Source organism: Capra hircus, chromosome 5, assembly GCF_001704415.2.
Source record: "Capra hircus breed San Clemente chromosome 5, ASM170441v1, whole genome shotgun sequence".
NCBI lineage: Eukaryota > Metazoa > Chordata > Mammalia > Artiodactyla > Bovidae > Capra > Capra hircus.
The window spans coordinates 33,783,897-33,805,437 of NC_030812.1; the positions used below are offsets into that span (position 1 = coordinate 33,783,897).

A 21,541-nucleotide genomic window follows, 5' to 3' on the forward strand; every position below is an offset into this window, starting at 1 on the left:
TTAAGTCTGTCCAGTGTTTTTTCTGTTTCACTTACTGCATTTTTTAGTTCTAATATTTCCATTTGGCGGTGCTTTATATCTTGTGTTTCTTGGCTGTGATTTTCTAGCTTTCCATGTGTTTCAAGAGGATTTGCTTTTACTTGCTGGAACATTTTTATTGCCTGCTTTAAATCTTTGTCAGGCAGTTCACCCAGTGTCTCTTGGCATTGGATTCTGTCCATTGTCTTTCCTCGTTGCTGTTGCTGTTCAGTCCCTCAGTCATCTGCAACTCTTTGCAACCGCACAGACTGCAGCACACTTGACAGGGAAGCAATGGACATTGCTCAGATGTCCATTGAGTCGGTGATTCTGTCCAACCATCTCATCCTCGGTCGTCCCCTTCTCCTCTTGCCTCTGTCTTTCCCAGCATCAGGATCTTTTCCAATGAGTGGTCTTTGCATCAGGTGGCCAAAGTATTGCAGCTTCAGCATAAGTCTTTTCAATGCATATTCAGCATATTCCTTTAGGATTGACTAGTTTTATTTCCTTGCAGTTCAAGGGACTCTCAAGAGTCTTCTCTGTCACCACAGTTTGAAAGCATCAGTTCTGCGTTGCTCAGTCTTCTTTCTTGTCAAACTCTTACATCCATATGTGACTACTGGAAAAATCATAGCTTTGACTATACAGACCTTTGTCAGCAAAGTAATGTCTCTGCTTTTTAATACACTGTCTAGATTTGTCATAGTTTTTCTTACAGAGAGCAAGTGTCTTTTAATTTCGTGGCTGCAGTCCCCATCTGCAGTGATTTTGGAGCCTCCCAAAATAAAGTCTGTCACTGTTTCCATTGTTTCCCCATCTATTTGCCATGAAGTGATGAGACCAGATGCCATGATCTTAGTTTTCTGAATGTTGAGTGTTAAGCCAACTTTTTCACTGTCTTCTTTTACCTTCTTCAAGAGGCTCTTTAGTTCCTCTTCACTTTCTGCCATAAGAGTGGTGTCATCTGCATATCTGAGGTTGCTGATATTTCTCCCCCGGCAGTCTTGACTCTAGCTTATGCTTCATCCAGCCCAGCATTTCACATGATGTGCTCTGCATACAAGTTAAAGAAGCAGGGTGATAATATGCAGCTGTGAGTTACTCCTTTTGCAGTTTTGAACCAATCTGTTCCATGTCCAGTTCTAACTGTTGCTTCTTGACCTGCATACATGTTTTGCAGGAGGTAGGTCAGATGGTCTGGTAGTCCCACCTCTAAGAATTTTCCAGTTTGTTGTGATCCACACAAAGGCTTTAGCATAGTCAATGAAGCAGACATAGATGAGCATTTGAAATGTTTTGGTTCTCTCTATAAAGTTGTTCTGAAATTATTTTGGACTTTTTTTTTTTTTTTTGAACAGTTTACAGATTACTGTCTCAAGCTCTCTCTATTATTTCCTAGATCCCTGAGACTACCTCCTTCCCTCCCTACACACACACACCTTTCTGTCCTCTGGCTAGAAAGCTAAGTCTTTGTTTGCACCAAGGTGTTGTGTATTTTCCACAATCACACCTGAAGCCAAAGGACCAGAAGGCAGGAGAGTAATCAACGAGGTTAACCCAGAGTTTCTGCAGTCATTGTGGATGGTGCCTTTCCCTAAGAGTTTTAGGCTTAGGCTGACTCTGTTGCTGCTCTTGTAGCCATCACCACCACAGGATTGCTTGGGAACTGGCTCATGGGGAATGAAGAACAGAAAGGAAAAAACAAAGACTTCTCTCACTATGGAGTGTTAGGAGACCCATTTCCTACTGCTTAGGCGGAGCTGGAGGCTCTCTTAGAGCGCCTGGAAATGCTTGTGCCAGTGTGCGTGCCTCTTTCCCTCTCTCTTCCCCGTCTGTGTCTTTGCTTCTCTCTGTAACAGTGCTCACTTTATCGGTTTCAGGTTTCATAAAGCCTACCTTTGGGGCATAAATTCGGTGGGAAAGAATTATAAACACATTACCAGTTTGATAATATATCTGATTTGGGGCTCGTCCCCAAACTACCTGTTACTGTTTCGCTTTTAATTTTCAGTTAGCTTCTCCATTCATTCTGTCTAGAATTTATAGTTTGATTCAGTGAGGTTAACAAGATAGAATGTACTTAATGCATTTCACATAGAATGGAAACTTCCCCATTTCACTTATTATCTATTTTATAATGTTATGTCAACTTGCATCTTATTTTATAGTTGAAAGTGGCAATTATGTCTCATTTTTTCAACATATATATGATCCTGCCGTGTATAACAGTACAGGTTTTATCTAGGAGATTATGCTACATTAAGTGTAGAAGGAAATAGGAACATTAGTTTCTCTTTCAGAGTAACAGCAGTTTTCATGAACTCTGATTTTCCAAAATTATATTACATTTGAAAAACTTCTCCTATTTCAGTTTAATCTATGTTTTAATCTATGCCTGAGGATTAAATGGCTTGCTTTTTTGAAAATGTTTTATTTTTTATTCATTTTAACTTTTAAAAAATGTTTTGTTCTAATAATTAGGTTATTGGTTATCATAGCATAGTATGATGTGACATGATTCATATTAGTGGACCTTCTTGACATTTGCTTGCTGTTGGAGACACTGCAAGAATATTAGAGACATTTTGAAGACATACTTTTACTTCCTGGATTGAGTGGAACCTATATATAAAACCTATAAATGTGGATGTCTTCAGCTTCTTTATTTTCATTTTACCTGATTAAACAACAAGACATAGAGTTGTTTGTTCATCAGTAAACGGTGCTGAGAAAACAAAACTTTTTTGTATATAGGTGCAGGATGAAAGAATTGAATATGGAAAGATTCCTTGAAATTGCTCTTGTTGATCAACTACTGACAAGCAAGCAAATAACCCTGTTGAAAACTGAACTAGAAAGCTGTTCCAGGGACTAATGTGCATTAGTAACTGAAAGCAGAGCATGTGTTTTAGTGTGTTTGGGCTGCTGTAACAAAATACCAAAACTGGGTGGCTTGTAAAGAACAGATTTATTTCACACAGTTCCAGAGGCTAGAAGTTGGAGAACGGGGTACTTTCATGGTTGGATGAGGGCCCTCTTCCAGGTCTCAGATTTTCCCTGAGAAGGAAGGGCTTAGGGATCTTTTTAGAGCCTCTTTTCTAAAGCAGTGATCCCTTTCATGAGCAATTCACCCTCTTAAGCATGTCCCATACGTCCCACTTATTAACACTACTGTCTACTCTTAGGGGTTAGGACTTCAACATGAATTTTGAGGGGATATAAACATAAAGACCATAGCTGTGTGTAAATGAATCCAATAAAGCAAAAGTTGAAAAAAAATTGATTGTAAGTCTTCTGAGTTTCATTTCTATTTCAGTTTTACTGTTGGTTGGTATTGTAACTAAATTTGATGCTGGAAAAATATGTAACTATTGTGATCATGAATAGAGAAAAATTAGTGTTTTTTTTAATTTCATGATGTTCAGTTAATATTAATATATTCAGATAAATTGTATGAAAATGTACTATGTTATAAAATTTCAAGAAAGAAAATAAATACTTCTTTCCACCTATATATGTCCAGACATTAGTCTGAAAAGCTTTTTTGGGGGATAAAATTTTATTGTGTGGAATTAGGTACAGTGTATCTTTCATGTTTGCCTAATTGTCACTTCCACAGAGGAAGTATAAAATAATCAGAAAATCAATTTACCTATTTGTGTATATCATTCATTTATTATGAAATTTAAGATCCTCACTATCATGTTTACTTTGACAATTCAAATTTTGAGTCCTTAATTTAAGGATAGAATTGCTATAATGGTACAGAATATTTGGTGGGGGGAGGAGAGTTAGAAAAATACATTTTAAATCTTTATGGTTCTAGTTGAGAAGCCTTTTTTACAAAGGCATATGTTCCAAGGATATGGTGCTTATTGTGTGTTTTTGTAATATCCCCTGCTTACTGCCATTATAGCACCTGCTATGCTGTTACTTTTTTTTTTAATCAGGTGTGTCAGTGCTTAAGGCCTGGTGGTGCCTAGAAAATAGGGAGTGCTGACTAGATACTGGAGAAGACAACGGCACCCCACTCCAGTACTCTTGCCTGGAAAATCCCATGGATGGAGGAGCCTGATGGGCTACAGTCCATGGGGTCGCTAAGAGTCAGGCACGACAGTGACTTCACTTTCACTTTTCACTTTCATGCATTGGAGAAGGAAATGGCAACCCACTCCAGTGTTGTTGCCTGGAGAATCCCAGGGACGGGGGAGCCTGGTGGGCTGCCGTCTATGGGGTCACACAGTCAGACACGACTGAAGCGACTTAGCAGACTAGATACCAGGTGAATTATATAGGCAGACTGTAGAAATGTGGGGAGTTCTGTGGGGCTGGTTAAGAAAGAGGAATAAGCAAGATGTGATTACTGGCTAAGGATTCTTAAAATTTGGAGTTCAGGAAATAATTTAGATACTAATAGTTGTTGAATTTATGGGCTGGTTAAATATCTTTTGTGTATCTTTTTCTACATTGCTTTATTAGGTGATGAGACTAAGTCTGTTGGGATAGTTTTTTTTTTTTTCCCTCTAATTTTCTGTTACTTTGTTTTTTGTTGGTTTTCTCCTATATGCTGAAATGTGATTTCTTGTGCTTCTCTCTCCCTGAACAAAATAGTTTCATTATTGTTTGCCTCCAGGACCTGTGTGTGTCTTCATATTTACAGGCATATAGTCATTCTCTTAAAATGTTTTACATTCTGAATAAATTTATACTCACAACTGGTGGCCCTCTGTAATAAGTAGTTCTTTGTACTTTCCTAGTCTCCTTTCTTTTGTGCCCAAGTTAAAAGTGAAGTGAAATAGGACTAATTTTCATAATTCCCTCTCCAGATAAGTTTGATGGAAAGCTGGTTACCTGACTGCTCGACCTGAAGAATCTTAAGGGTAGGAAACCTCATAAATAATGTATACTTATTAGAAAATAAATGAGAATCTTAGGAAATTGTGGTTGGAACTTTACTTGAACATGACCTTTTCTTTTTTCTTGGAGTAGCCATATGTTGTGGGCTTCCTAGGCGGTGCAGTGATAAAGAGTCTGTCTTCTAATTTGGGAGATGCAAGAGATGTGGGTTTGATCCCTGGGTTGAGAGGATCCCCTGGAGAAGAAAATGGCATCCCACTGCATTATTCTTGCATGGAAAATTCCCATGAACAGAGGAGCCTGGCAGGCTATGAGGTCTGTGAGGTCGCAGAGTCAGACATGACTGAGCAATTGAGTACACAGACAGCTGTATGTTACAGCTTTTAGTGTTTCTTTTCCTATGTCTAAAGTAGAAAATAAGATACAAAAATCCTAGGGCTGTTTACTGTGTGAGTCCTAGATTTTGTGTCTTGCTTCAATATTTTTATTTTCAGATAAACCAGAATCTTAATAAATAATGTCCATGTAGAATAAGTAACTTACTTATCCTTGTGTAAGTTTTGTTTGAAGAACTATTTGATAGGTTAAGTTTTGTAAACTTTTTACTGATATCATTCTTTCCATATGTGGATATTCTTTGTAATACAGGAGTTTTACAGATTTGTTTGTGAAAATAATGAAAGTCTGTTCTTAATGAGAGTCATACAGATTTATCATCTTGAATCCGATGGAATACTGAAAATCTGCTTTGGGTGGGGAGTTACTCATGTGTTTGTGCACATGTGCTAGTTGTTGAGTACTTCTTTTGTGCTGTCTGAAACTTCAACCTCAGATATGCAGATGACACCACCTTTATGGCAGAAAGTGAGGAAGAACTAAAAAGCCTCTTGATGAAAGTGAAAGAGGAGAGTGAAGACGTTGGCTTAAAGCTCAACATTCAGAAAGCTAAGATCATGGCATCCGGTCCCATCACTTCATGGCAAATAGATGGGGAAACAATGGAAACAGTGGCTGACTTTATTTTCCTGGCTCCAAAATCACTGCAGATGGTGACTGTAGCCATGAAATTAAAAGACACTTGTTACTTGGAAGAAAAGCTATGACCAACCTAGACAGCATATTCAAAAGCAGAGACATTACTTTGTCAACAAAGGTCCGTCTAGTCAGGGCTGTGGTTTTTCTAGTAGTCATGTATGTATGTAAGAGTTGGACTGTAAAGAAAGCTGAGCGCAGAAGAATTGATGCTTTTGAACTGTGGTGTTGGAGAAGACTCTTGAGAGTCCCTTGGACTGCAAGGAGATCCAACCAGTCCATCCTAGAGGATATCAGTCCTGGGTGTTCATTGAAGGACTGTTGCTAAAGTTGAAACTCCAATGCTTTGGCCACCTGATGCGAAGAGCTGACTCATTTGAAAAGACCCTGATGCTGGGAAAGATTGAGGGCAGGAGCAGAAGGGGACGACAGAAGATGAGATGGTTGGATGGGATCACCTACTCAATGGACATAGGTTTGGGTGGACTCTGGGAGTTGGTGATGGACAGGGAGGCACACAGGACACGCAGCCTGGCGTGCTGCGGTTCATGGGCTCACAAAGAGTTGGACACGACTGAGCAACTGAACTGAACACTTTAAATGGATTACATGTTTATGTAATTTGATTTTCATAATGACTGAAATGGGTTACTACTTTATTTCCATTTTGTAAATGAGGAAACAGGCTTAAAGAAGTTGTTACACTACTAGTAAGTGTCAGACTAGTTAGTGTTTGAATGCAAACAGTTTTTTTTAAAACCTGTGGTAATAGGACATTCCTATCTGTGCTGAAGAGTGCTAGTATTACAGCTCCAGCACCAAACATACAAATAAAGAATATTTTAAACAAAGCTTGTCAAAATAGCCCACTTGAGGCAAACAGGTCTATTTATAAAGTCTAATCAGATTGCTTTATGGTGGAAATCAGGTAGGAAAAAAAATTAAGGGGAGCATTCTGCAAGAGATTTAAAAGTTAACAGTGACAGATCAGAAGCAGTTAAGTGGATTATGTAGCAGAGAAGCTGGAAAGGAAATAACCATTAAGCTGAAAGAGTTAATTGCCTCAACCTACTCTAAAGCAGAGTTGAAAACAAGTTGACAACTCTAGAAGCCAGATTGATAAAATAAATGTACATAAACCAACAAAAGTACATGGCCTTCAGGCAGTTTTGAAAGAAACTCAAGGAACCATTGCAGAAGCATTGACTCAGATGTATAATAAGTAGCTGTTGTGCTGCGGTACCAGTTGAATACAAACGTAAATCAATGCCTATACTTAAGAAAGCTTGAGGGGCTTTGCAGTGACTGAGCCACATCTCCAAAGAGGCAGCCTTTTATAGTCTTTAATAGGATTGGCAAACTTTTTCTGAAAAGGGCCGATCGTAATTTTTGTAGACTTTGCCACTGTCGACAAAAAAATAGGTCACAACCTGAAAGTAGAGTTATTTTATTTGGTGGGAATGTTTAGGACTCTGAGCCCGGGAGGTAGCATCTCAGTGTTTCTGAGAAATCTGCTCCAAGGGGGCAGGAGGGGAAGCCAGGCTATATACAAGTTTGCAACAAAGGGAGCAGGCAGTCTGAAGTCAAAGATCAGCTACCAGGTTAAGGCATTTAGCGTTCTGTGTCTGGGCAGACGCAGGCCTCTGGGCTCGCTGCCTTCACTCCTCTCACGTGCCCCTCAGCCGCCTGGGGCCAGCCCTGCTTCCTTGCTCACCTTGCTGCTTGCTTCCCCCAGCTCCTCAGCAGTCATCGCAAGGGGTGGCAGCATCCGCTGGATCTCAGTTGTGGGAGTCCTCATTCACATATAGAGGCCAGAAATTGCTGATGGCTGTGTCATTTCTTGTTGATTAATATGTCAGGAAATATTTTCATTTCACACCAAGTATGTGGTTTCTGTCGTAATTATTCAGCTTTGCTATTGTAGTGCAAAAGCAGCCGTAGGAAATTCAAAGAAATGAACATGACTGTTCTTCAACAAAACTTTATTTACAGAAAATACTTAGCCAGCTTTTGACTGCTGGCTTATAATAATAGATAGAATCCTCCTTAACACATGCATCACTGAAAAATACCCTTTTTTATGATTTCTTCAAGGGAAAATAAAAATACTAATAATATCCTTAGAGGGAGTATCAAATTTTTGAGTAGTTAATTGGAGGTGCTTCCTGGTTTTGTTTAAGACGGATTTGGATGGAAGATCTGCATTAATAGTAATGGTTAGCATTTGATGCTTGTTTGCTTGTTATTGATTGCTAGGCAGTGTCATAAGCACGGATTTGCTTATGACAAAAGTTACAATTTTTTTTTGAATTCTCAGTCATAATGGGAGAGAATTCTAAAATCAGCTTGGTTTGGAAGTTGTTTGTAGTAGTGTTTCTCAGGCATTATTGTGTATATGAGTCTTACACAAAACTTGATAAAACGCAGATTCTTCCTCGCTAGCTAGGGTGCTGCCTGAGGTATCTTGCATTTGTGGCAGGTCCTCAAGTGATATTGATCCTGTCCTTCTGAGTAAACATCAAGTGTGACAACAACCTATGACTATCTGAATATTTTTGAAGTGTTCTATCTCAGCAATTCTGTCGTTCTGGTTACTCAAGTCTGAATACCGTTAAGTTATCCTGGGATCTTCTCTAACACATATGCCATAGTCAGTCTATCCTGATGGCTGTATTTTGAAAACGGCTGTAATCTGAGCACTTTTTATCACCCTTGCTTCTCCTTTAGTGCAAACCATTGTAATCGCCCCCTCTAGATGAATGCAGTGGTCTTGGAGCGGGCCTCTGCTTAAAACCTCCTGGCCCGTCTCACTTGGAGAAGTCAATGTATTTACCTTGATAAGCTGTTACATGATACCTAAAGAATAGTACCAAAAGTATAACAAATGTTGTGCATGTAGGCTGAGTGAAAGGTTTTCCTTTTGTTCTTGACGTTCTATGTTTATTAAGGCAGACTATGATTGAAACCGAGTTGAAATTCTAATTTTTAACTTATTAAAACCTTTAAATTATTCTATATATGTTAGTTTCTGGTTGAGTTTTGAGTCAAAGTATGGGCCCTTGCATTTCTCCCTACTTAACCTAATAGAGAATTTTCCTAGGCAATACATAACCTTTAATGTAGAAATTCACAGGTTTGCATTTAAAAATCTAATAGAAAAAATTACTTCATACACACATGGGTGACTCATAACTGATGAACTTAGTGGTTTCTTGTGCCTAGATACTCCAAAATGTATTTGAATAGTTCTTTGCAATTGCTTGTCTTGCAGTAATTCAAGAAAGAATCCTAAAGTGTGCACGTATGCTCAGTTGTGTCCAGCTCTTTGTGACTCCGTGGACTGTAGCCTGCCATAGAATTTTCCAGGCAAGAGTACTCGTGGGTTTCCATTTTCTCCTCCAGGGGTCTTCCCAACCCAGGGGTAAAACTGGGAGTCTCCTGAGTCTCTTGCATTGCAGGCGGATTCTTTTACCACTGAGCTGCCTGGGAAGCCCTAGAATTCTAAGAGTTGGTTTAAAAAATAATTTTACCTCATAAGTTTGTTCCTCTCAAGTAATAAATTAATTTTCTTTACTGTTCCTCATTTTGTCTCTTGTAATTACCATTTACCTAGTCTTCTAGGCCAAAATAATCTTTACTCTTTCCCTGTATTTATGTAGTTACCAAATGTTGGAAATACTTCAGCTCTTTAATGTCTTGCTTCTCTATAAATTTCGCAGCCAGTTACTCTAACTATGCAAACATCTTTCCTTCTAATCTCTCCCCACTATAATCCATTCTGTGTTTGGCAGATCATTCCGTTAAAAAGATTCGTGTATATTGTTTACATCATGTCAATCTTCAGAGGAATCTATAAGATTGAATCTAAACCTCTCAGTCAATCACTATCTAGCTCAGCTTGATTTATGTTGCTCTTGTTACCTTCACTGTAATCTTTCAGATGAACTTCTTGCCTTACATGCCCATCCCTCCTCAGTATATACACACAGTTGTACTTTTACCACTTACTCTTAGTTGTCAGATTGGCCTACCTATATGCCATTTTATTTGTTCATTCTGTGTTGCTGCTTAAATGTGTTTAAGCTTCTTAAAATACATAACCTATCAAGTTCAATAAAAACTCCAGTCCAAACTGATCTCTTTTCTCTAAGCTCCAATTGTATTCATGTCTGTACCACAAAATTTATCATGAGTCTTTGTTACTTAATACCTGTATAAGGCTTCTCCTTTCAGAAAGACTGTGCTTGGTGGCAGGGAGTATAAAAGTATACTGGATTATCCAGAAAATTTACTGACTTGATTCATATTTTATTTTTTTATGTGTAAAATAATTTCTTAGAGTTTGGGATTTAAAAAAATTAATTATGTATATTATGTGTACAAGGCAAACATAAAAATTCTGTTATCATTCATCCTGTAGGAAATCCTTTTTCAAGGAGAAATGAAGAAGAAAACTATATATACTCTAAATGTGAGTGATCAGGACTATGAAGATATGCAAGGTAACTTAATTTTTATAAAGCTTTTGTGTTGAAAGCAAAACTTAGTGTTTCCAAACTGTTAGCACATGTTTTTTTGTTTACGTATTTTCGTTGTTCTTAAACTCTGAAATAGCTGCCTAAATAGAAAGTGCATACTTTTTTTTTTTCACTCTTCTCATGTCTTGTTGCAATCAGTCAGGGTTTTTAGTTCATTGAACTGTTTTTATTCTTAAATTTTTGCTCCCTGCTGATTTCAGAATTGACATTTTTTTGTTCAAATTTTTTATCATTATTGTCTTCTTTTTGTTTGTTTTTTTTTTTCTATTCTCTTTTTTCTTTCTGAAAAAAACAAAACAAAACAAAAAACTTTCCTTTAGTGAAAGTCTGGAGAAGGCAATGGCACCCCACTCCAGTACTCTTGCCTGGAAAATCCCAGGGACGGAGAAGCCTGGTGGGCTGCAGTACCTGGATGGGGTCGTGAAGAGTCGGACACGACTGAGCAACTTCACTTTCACTTTTCACTTTCCTGCATTGGAGAAGGAAATGGCAACCCACTCCAGTATTCTTGCCTGGAGAATCCCAGGGACGGGGGAGCCTGGTGGGCTCGCGTCTGTGGGATCGCATAGAGTCGGACACGACTGAAATGACTTAGCAGCAGCAGCACCAGTGAAAGTCTGTTGGTGGTAAATGCTTAAGTGTTTTTAAATTTTATCCTCTTCTAAGCTTTTCAAAGAATGATAATACAATTCTGGATTGATAATTATTTTGTCTCTTAGCACTCTGAAGTTTTGTTTCTTTTCCCTGTTTGGGCTGTTTTCTAGTTTTCTTACTAGCTGTCAAGAAATGTCCTTTCAAGTTAATTGTCATTCCCTTGTAGATAATCTGTCTTTTTCCTCTTTTTTGGTTTTAATATGTTTTTTTCATCTTTGATGTTGTACAGTTTGGCAACATTGTTTCTAAATGTGAATTATTTTTTTTTCTCCTAGTTAGTATACCTTGTGTGTCCTTTATCTGTTGGATTGTGTTTTTTATTTGTTTTATCATTTCTTAGCCATTACTACTTTAACTGTTGCCTGCCCTTTACTCTCTTCTTCTGAACCTCAGTTAATATATTAGACTTTGTTCTGACCTCATTTTCCAAACTCTCTTTCACAGATTACATCTCCTTTTCTGTTTCTTACAGTCTGGGTAGTTTCTTCAGTTTTTCAGTTCTTCTAGTTCATAGATATTTTTTTCTTCTGGGTCTAATCTACTGTTTAGCGAACTCTAGGAGATAGCAAGGACAGAGAAACCTGATGTGCTACAGTAAATGGGGTCGCAAAGAGGCAGACACAACTTAGCAGCTAAACAACAAAAATGTAGTATTTGAAAGTTCTAATGTTTGAAGCCAGTGGATATCTAAATAAATTTATGATGAATATAGTATGTAAAATATAAAAATAAATCTAAGCACATTCTTGTTTCTGCTGATTCTTACTTAAGTCAACTTATTTTCTTTGGCTTGGTGATGTTTGATTATGAGGTGTGGAATCATGAGGGCCTAAATTAGGGATGTTTTCATTCAGAGGATTTATATGTATTTGTTTTTTTTTCTGAACCCATGCTGGGACCACTTTAACCCCATGTGAGGGTCTTGGCTTAAAAGGGGAATCTCCTAGGGTCAGTTTCCCTACCTGGGTTGGTCCTAAAGGTTAGTCTCCAGATCTGAACACTAGTATGAACATGTGTTCTCAGGGTGATCTCAGCTTTTCCATTTGCTTGGCATATACTGGTCACATTTCAGCTGACTGTTCCTTCATTTTTGTTTTACTTTATGTCACATCTTGGAGTTTCTTTCACTTTTGAGCAAGCACTGCTTGCTGCTTGTGTGTTGGTTACATTGCTGGTTGGTGTTTAAATGAGTACAAACCCTAAGGGGTATAATTTTTGGCTGTATCTATTCAGATTACAGATGTACAGACACATTGGTCTATAAATCCATTTTTAAGAATTTATCCTACTGATATACTATTAAAAGTGGGAAATAAGTTTTTCATTGTTTGCAGTAGCCAAAGGTTGAAAACAAGCGATTGTCCCATCTTTAGATTGAAACAACAAAAACTCAAACTGGTGTGTATGGTATTCCAGCATTTGTCTGAAGAAGGAGGTTTAAAAGAATATGTATTAGTATTTGCTTGTCTGTGCATTCCATTATGTCTTTGGAAGAACACAGAACAAGCTTAACAGTTGTTACTTGTTGTGTTGAGTGGAACTGAATACATAGAGATGGATTTGCTTGGGAGATTTGTTGCTATAACCTTTTTTAAATTTTTAAATATTTTAACGATATGATTATTGTTTTAAAATTAAATTCATGAAAAATTCTTTTCACTCCTCCTTAAATTTAAATTAGTAAACATTGGAGGTATTGTGCTCAAGAGGTTTGTTTCTTATACTGTATCTAATTGCTTTGTAGAAGGAGGGCCCTTTAGAGTATTGAGTCCATCATACTACCAGAAACATAAGTCATTTGGTCTAGAGAAATTGAAAGCATATATGACTGACTGCTTTACTTTATAGGTGAAGAAAACAAAGATAATATTGCTACCACTGGTGTGTTGTACAGTGAAGCTGATAGATGTCCAATATGTCTCAGTTGCCTGTTAGAGAAGGAAATTGGTTTTCCAGAAAGCTGTAATCATGTCTTCTGCTTGACCTGTATTCTTAAATGGGCAGAGGTGAGTCTAAATATTAAATATTATTGTATTTTAATTCCCTAGCATGATTTCATTCTACCTACAGACTTGATACTGCCTTTCATAAATTATTTCACAGTAATGTGTTTTTTTCCACTTAGGACAAATGTCTCTGTATTGCTCCAGTTTTGTTAAATATTCTCTTCTAAACTTTATATATTCAGCTTTTTGTGCTTTTGTAATACAAAAATTATAAATGCATACCTTAAAATGATTGGAAAATAGGTATTATTTTCCAGTAGAAACACAGTAATTCATCTTCAGTGTTCTTGACCCTCTTGTGATTATATCTGCTTACTACTAATAATGCTTTCTCTCTGCTTTGTGTTTTATATTTTTCAGAGAATTTTTATATAGATTATTAAATTACTTCCTTATATCCGCCTTGTGGGATAACCAGAACAGATGTAACAGTGTCTTTCCATTTTACAGATGAGGAAACTTGGATTCTGTGTTCTATAACTTGGCCAAGGTCTCATAGCTTAAGAGGCAGAAATAAATTTATAGCTGCATTTTCTAATTCCCGTATTATGAACTAATTTAAAAGTTAGAGATATTATTGAGGTTCTTCATAGATAGTAAATGTTTGAGAAATAGAAAAATTTGGGACTTTTAATGTATTATGTTGATACAGTTTGTGCCAAGTAGATCATAATACTACTGTACAGTGAGTATTCATTATGAGCCCTATAGTTATGAATTGTGAAATGAAAACTTGTCACACAGATCATGCTATATTTTTTGAGTTAGTAATTTGTCAGTGTGTAAAAGTAAAGGAAATAAAGCTTAAAAATATTTTTAGTATTAGCTGCATTCAAATTGTTTGTTGTCCTTAAGCACATTAGAATTAATTGCCTTTTGCATAATTGGGGTTTCACAGTTCTGTGTCTTACCTATATTTCATTAATAGTGCGGAAAAGGTAACATAACTGTACTGACTATGGCCAAGTTCTGGGGGGAGGAAAAACGAATTTGTTATACCATTTGAATTCATAACAGTATACTTGAAACAGTTCTAATTAGATAAAAGTCTAAACTGGTCTTTGGCAAGAAAGGACTCAGGATAGGTGAAAATGTATTTTGGGAAAAAATCTTTTGAGCTTAATTATTTAGTATAATTCTGAACAGTCCTGTGTGTTTGCAGGAGTGTTTACTAATGAAATGAGAATGCATATTTTTCTCTGCCACCCAACTAATGATTTCATCTGTGTTAAATTTGTGCACCACGGTTTGCTCTGTGATTAGCTATCTTAAAAATAGAAGCTGTTTCCAGTAGAGAAACAGTTACTAGATGGGCAGAAGTCTTCAATTTGATGCTTTTCATAAGATTATATGCAGTGACCACATTATAGGGAGGTTCAACAACCATGATTTGAGTGTGTGTTTTTTCTCTGGAGATTAGAATATATAAAATAGACTTGATTCACCTCCTTCATTACACTACATGTATTTTTGATACAACCATTAGCTTTATCATGGTGTACAAGTTCAGGTTTCTCTAGAGTGTGAATCTTAAAGTGGTACTACTAGGTTGTAGACTATGTACATGTTCAGCTCTACTAAATAGTGCTAAACTTGTCTGTTTTTAAACTCTTGCTGAATATTTTTAGGTTGAAAATACTTGGTTACATACATAATGTTTTCTTTCTTGTTTTGTGTTACTTCTTTGGATATAAACATTTTATTGGAGCAAATTGCTTTAAAAAGAAAATACTTATCTGCTGTACTACCATTAATTGTGTTAGAGAGTATGGGAATTGCGATATTGTTTAAACAAAAGTAGTTAACTTTGAAAGTAGAGAATAAACAATATTTTGAATTATTTCATTGTCCGTAATGGGAATAGCATACATCAATTAAATAAGCCATTTAAGTTGAACAGTAACAAGAACATAGTCTTCTAATAAAATGTTCAGTGTAAACAATAAATGAATAGTGGTTAACAAATCACTTAGGATTTGAACTAAATTTTCAGTTTGAATCTTTTATTGGTATGATAAAAAATTAGATATGTTGAGGTATATAAGCGCTTTGACAAATAGAAACAGATTTCATATTCACTAGTGTAGTTATTCATGACCATTAGTTATTAAGATATCTCTTCTCATTTTCCTCAGCCTCCTTCTATTCTTAAAAAGAGGCATGTAGTTTACTTTGGATTTTGGTTTTAGCAATGTGTCCATATTGAGTCTCTTAGTAACTGGCCAGGCTTGTGCTAATAAGGCTTTCATATATATTCTTTCATTTAAATTACTGTGTTAATGGTTATTTGTTATTCAGGGCAAGGATCCTGAACTCTTAATTTGTTTCTAAATACTTCAAGAGATAGCCTGAAATAAAAATACTTTTTAAAAATTGACCCATAGTTTTAAATTTTACTAATGTTCACTTCTAGTAGGAAGTTAGAAATCAAAAGTGAGATTTACAGTGATTGGAAATCTACATGAGAAAAAAGTACAAAATGTATTCTGGGTCACCTTCCTAGTCTTCTCTGGCTTTCAGAAGTTCTGCTGAGCTATCTTAAGATTTGTACTCAAGATTCACTAAAGTATGATTAGGAACTGTTACCAAGAACCAAGAAGAACTCATTTATTTACTGTCACCATAATATTTTAGGCATTGAAGAAATTCTCCATAAGAAACAAGGAAAATTAAAGCATATAATAGTCTAGTATATTTATTTTGGACACACTCCTGGAATTTCTTGTGTTCTTAAAATACCTACATCCAAAGTCACTATTAGTTTCAATTTCTTTAAGCTCTAAAATTTTGATTCTGTGGTTATTTAAAACAAAAGCTAGATGAGGACTTTAAAGTGAGTAAGAAACTGAATTTAGTTGCTGGATATTTCATAGCATCTACTTTACCTAGGGCAGAAAGATTCAGAATAATGGAAATGATCTTCATGGCCCACAGCCTAATGGCTTCTCATTAGGGACACTAGAAGAAATTGAAATTAAACATGTCTACTCTACTCTATGTTTAATTTCAAGGATCTCAAGAGATGGTAAGCATGTTGGTTGATAAAATAAAAATGATGATTTTGAAATAGAATATTAATCTAAACAAAGACATGGTAATTGGCACGTTAAGAAAGTTGAAATTCTTGCTATTTTAAAGCATCAGTATTAGAACTGAGAATCTGGAACTAAAGAATCAATACATTAAACTTTACCAGCTACTTAGAAAGTTAAGTATTTTTACTGTGAGCAAAAATGCAGTCTAAACATATTGAGGACATTTAGTTTACACCTAAGTTTAATATTGATTAGTTTGCACATTTTAAAGAAAGTAGATAACTAGAAAGGTGAAAGCTAGAGTAGTTTGACGCATGGCTGTAGTATTCACAGCCAGTCATAATTATGATACTCAATAGACAATAGGGTAAGCTACACACACACACACACACACACACACACACACACACACACGTACGTTAAGAAAATAAGATTTATGGTTTGACAGGTTGTCAAGAAGTGGTTAAAATTTTGACCCTTAAAAGGTTAAAGTTTGAGGACTTGGAAACATTTCATGTTTGAAGTGTTTAAGGTTTTTTTTGTTTTTTGTTTTTTAAACTCTATCTAAAGGAATATGTGATATTATGATTAGGAGGTTCTTGATATCTGTTGGGGTTCTTTTCACTTTAAAGTAATGTAAATATTCCCCTTATTTTTTAAGTAATTATTAAATGTGATTAACTTTCCTACTATAAACAAATTATCCTCCCTAAACTTGCTGACAGCTTCAGTTTGAGAAAATAAGGTTAATGAAATAAAAATTTGACAATTGGCAAGGGTATGTTTTCTCTCATGAGACTAGAAATGAAGAGTCTTACTGTCTTGATATATGGTTCTTGAAGAAGTCAGACAACAGTGTTCAATGCAGACAGGTGAGGAGTATATTTTTGAATTAATACCAAAAAAATCAAAATATGACTAGTTGACTGATATGACTACGGATGTGTTTTATACAGGTGTTCCCTTAAGCAGTGGGTAGAAAAATTAATATATCATTCTGATGATTAGATTATTATTTGGAAACATAATTCAGCAAAGTTTTATTACCTGGATTTTCCCAACAGTTTTTGCTAAAATTTAATCTTTCTTTATTCCTGAACTAAACCAAATCTTTAAATAGTTCTCAGTGAACAATAATTTAAACATATCTGAGGAGCACTACCATTAGTCCTTATCTTTATAAAGCATTGTTAATACATTAATTCATTTAATTATTGCAACTTATACAGTAGGTGATTCAGGGCTGTCTGTCTTCATCCTTAAAGTAGATTATAGAGGTTGCTAGTTCTGACTTCTCCAGAACTTGAATTTGTGACTGATTATTCCAAATTCCCCATTGTTTTCACTCTGTAGGTTAATTCTTTGGTATAATCTTTGAAAAAACAAAAGAATATGTTTATATTGTGAATGCTCATATTCAAAGCATATATATAATAGATTTTCATTTAATATTCTATTTTTACCAGTTGGATGTATATTTGTGTATAGTCTAATTTTAAATGTCAGAATTTGTAAAATGATTTATATTGATAGTTTATGGGATTTCCTCTTTTTGTGCTAGAAAAAGAAAGTCCTAACTGTTAAATGTCAAAAGAGAAAAAGATTAAAAGTAATTCTATCCAACTGTTGTAATACATGTTTAAGAAAATGAAAGTTTCTTTTGAGTAGTTAGAGAAACTGTTTTCTTGCTGTTAATTTTATCACTGACAGTCATTTGTCTTGTGGGGATACATTCCTGAAAGTGGATTATAAAGAACCATAGTTTCATTAATATGCATTGACAAGGACTATCTTGAAAGAACTGGTTAAATGTGGTAGTGTATATGTAGGCTGACTACAGGTGAGCATTTTCATCAGGGGTTCAGACTACGTATCTTGGGACCATCAAGGCGAAAGGATAGGTCCTGGTGAATGGCTTTAAAATAAGCATCAACCTGTGATAGTGTAATTCCTAAACCACTTTTGTTGATTTTGAACTGGAGTTTTATATAATATGCTCTATTTACTAGTAAGAGAGATTGATGTTTTAGAGATTCCCATGGACAGACAAACCTACCTAAAGCATAGGTACTGAGATTTAGTCTTTAAGCATTTACCTTTAACACTTGCTTCTCTCTCTCTAGGAGGGGCTATCGGTAGGCAGCCTTTGTGATTGAGGATAGAGCAGCAGCAGGAAGCAAGAAATATTAGAAATCAAGAATCCTGAATTCCCAAATAAGGAAGGTTTCCTGTTCTTACATTTAAATATGGGGTTGTCTGAGCTGGGAATTTACAACGCTTCAGAATACTAGGGTATGTTTTACTGAAATCATTAGGAAGATTATTTTTTCTATTGAAATCGCCTCCTTAACTGCTGTAACTTTACTAGAGAGCATTCACAGTAAAATGTATGCTCTGTTCTTATAATACACGTTACATTGTAAAGTAGTGATCAAATTCTGTTCATTTAGTAGCTGTATCACAAAGTTGAATGATATTCTATTACTTTGACTGTGAAACTAATTAAATTAGATACTTTTAAAATTGTTAAAATAGAAGTCATTGTCAGTTAAAATAGGTGAATAATTAAAGAGTATGTATATATATATATAGACTCAAAATGGTGAATAACCAAAGTGTATTAATTTTTGTTGTAAAATTTGGGATGATTTTCTTCAGAACTAAAAATACATTAGAGCAGAATTAAGTGTATTTTTAAATTTCATTAGTTTTAAATGTGAATTTTTAAAACTACACAACTTAAAAACTAGTTATTTTAGTGACACAAACTCAAGATTAGAATATCTTTGAGAATTTCTGAATATCTGCTGGATTATGAGGATGAAGAATACTCAGGAATGCTTTAAAGTTAGGCCAGTGCAAACCATTATTTAAAACCTTTTTTCCCTGTTAAAGCTATTTGATCATCATAGATATATATTTTGTGCTTTAGTGTCTATTAATGATGGTGTTTTTGAGCTTTAGCATATGCTAATATAAGGTACTCTTATAGTTTCCTTAGCGTATATATTAAGGAAAAATTAAAGATCCACTTAATTTTTAAAAATCTGTTTCTTCTTTTTTTTTTTTTTTTCGTTTAATTCTTCTTTAATCACTGTTTACTGAAGTATGCTGTGAAGACTTAGGATAACTGAATTTTCTGTTTCCCCTTTGAAATGCTTTGCTAAACTGCTTTAAGGTCAGAAATAGATATTATGATTTGTCAGTAGCCATAGCAAAAGGTATTTTGTCTACTTTAGATAGCTTATTTTCTCATATATGCTTTTTTAAAAAAAAATCTGGGGAGGATAACCTGTTTTTAAGAATTTTTTCTAATGGCTAAGCCTGAGCCAAAGAATATCTATTATTTCTAGTGTTAACTAGATTATCTTTAAGAAATATAAGTATATACAGATTATCTTAATATATAGCAGTAGTTTTCCAAACTACTACTTTTTATTGTTGTTTTTTTCTTTTTGTTTTTTAAATAGCAGTGAAACCCTTTCTTCACATGAAACCTTACACATATCCATGACAATTATGCTTACAGAAAAAAGAACAAAACCAAAATCTTACTTAAAACTCTTTATTATCTGTAAGAGATCAAAACGGAATGACTCAGGTTAGAACTCTGATACTCTGAACATGGTAAAGGAAAGAGTGCCATTTAGCTGATGTCAGCAGAGGAAATTTAATAATGAAGAAAATGAGATTGTGTAATTTCAGAGTTTTAGAAAGGTTTGGTCTATCTGACTTATATCTGATATTTAAATTCCTTTAACACAGTGACTTTTTGGATTGTAGTTTTACAACTTGAAATATATAAAAATAGTTTAATGTCCATATATGTCATGAACTTTGAAAAGTCCAATTAAAACATCATTAACAATTCTTGTCTCTTGCATGTATATGTACATCATATTGTGAGTTTTCATTAGTGAACCAAGCTTTTTTATTATTAGTGCTATAAAGCCAGTTGACGTTTGGAAGATTTTACATAATGCTCAGTGTATGCCATTAATTCCTGCAGAAACCTCAGAGATTATTATCATCATCCCCATTTTCACAAAAGAGACATAGAAAGGCTATGTAATTTGCTTAACATTAAACATGAGGAAATGGCAGCCCACTCCAGTATTGCCTGGAAAAATCCTATGGACAGGAGTCTGGCGGGCTGTATAGTCCATGGGGTCACAAAGAGTTGGATGTGACTGAGCATCTAAGCACACGCATGCATAGACAGGGCAGAGTATGAAAATAGACAGTAAATCCAGAGCCCTTATGCATCTATTTTAATAGTTTTTTTTAAATGAAGGAAGCAAAATTTTATTATTTTATGTATTACCTAAATTTGCCTTTAAAATAGAAAATGCATTTTGAAACTTCAGTAAAAGTAAGTACTTGAAGATTTCCACGATAGACTATTCTTTTGAGTTATAAATGTGTTATCACAACTTCTAGGCTAAGACATTTTATGCAGTAAATGCTAATATAAAGAACAGTCACACAGTTATGATGCTGAGTTCTTTGAACTAGATTTGTTATTTGCAATGCATTATTTAAAAGGTATGGGCAGCTTTGTTGTTCCTTGTAGTGGTTTTTTAAGGTCAAATTTTTCTGAAGAGAAAGTAATAGCATCCTAAATCCATGGTACTTGGAAGTAAGCTGAGGTGGGTTCTACCAATCTAAACTGACTTAATATAGTAAGGAAGGTCACATTGCCTAATTCAGATACGGTGTAAAGCATTTGATCAAGGCCTCTCTACTTAGGAAAAGAAAAATCACTTTTTAGCAGGGTAGTAAAAAGTAATTCAGTTTATGTTTTGGCTGCTCCCAAAGTAACTCACTAGCTTTTGTGAAAATGTATTATATGATCAAGGGCCACACACATTCTGTTGTGCTTGCACTTGGTTTATCTTGGTTTGTGCCAAAGTCAAGAAAAGCAAAATCACATTTTTCCACTAGGGAATATAGGATTATTTATCAAAACTTGATTACTGTCTTTTCTTTTAGACTATTACTATTAAGTTGTTAGAATCCTGATTTACTTTAATAACCATAGGTATTAAAATATCACATTTTAGTATGGGCTTCATAGACTGCAGAAAGTTCCCTTTTACCCTAGTAGATGACATACTTTATCTTAAAATATTTAAATAATGTAAACCTTTCCCTATATAAACATTTAATAATACTACCAGAGAAACTGTTAATTAAGAGTTGACGCATATTAATTTTGAAAGTACAGGAAATAATACTTGTCAAAATAAAGATTTAGAGTTACAGAGTGGGCAGAGGACAATTTTTCTTAATCTATAAAGAAAGCCTAATGCAGTTAGTAAAAGAACAGCAAGCTAATAAAATTAGGCAAAAAGCATGAATAGATGGTTTAAAGAAAAGGATCGTTTAAGAGCCCTTAAAT

The 21,541-nt window shown here is 35.1% G+C and overlaps 1 protein-coding gene across 2 annotated transcripts in view; it reads left to right on the plus strand.

The window, feature by feature from the left end:
• Positions 1-21,541, plus strand: part of SCAF11 (SR-related CTD associated factor 11) — a 93,482-nt gene that overhangs the window by 29,918 nt on the left and 42,023 nt on the right. For both annotated transcript variants that reach the window (XM_018047897.1, XM_018047896.1), the window contains exons 2-4: positions 4,845-4,898; positions 10,328-10,409; positions 12,948-13,105. In XM_018047897.1, the coding sequence (XP_017903386.1) occupies positions 10,349-10,409; positions 12,948-13,105 (219 nt within the window). In that variant the 5' untranslated portion in view covers positions 4,845-4,898; positions 10,328-10,348. The remainder of the gene's footprint in view (positions 1-4,844; positions 4,899-10,327; positions 10,410-12,947; positions 13,106-21,541) is intronic.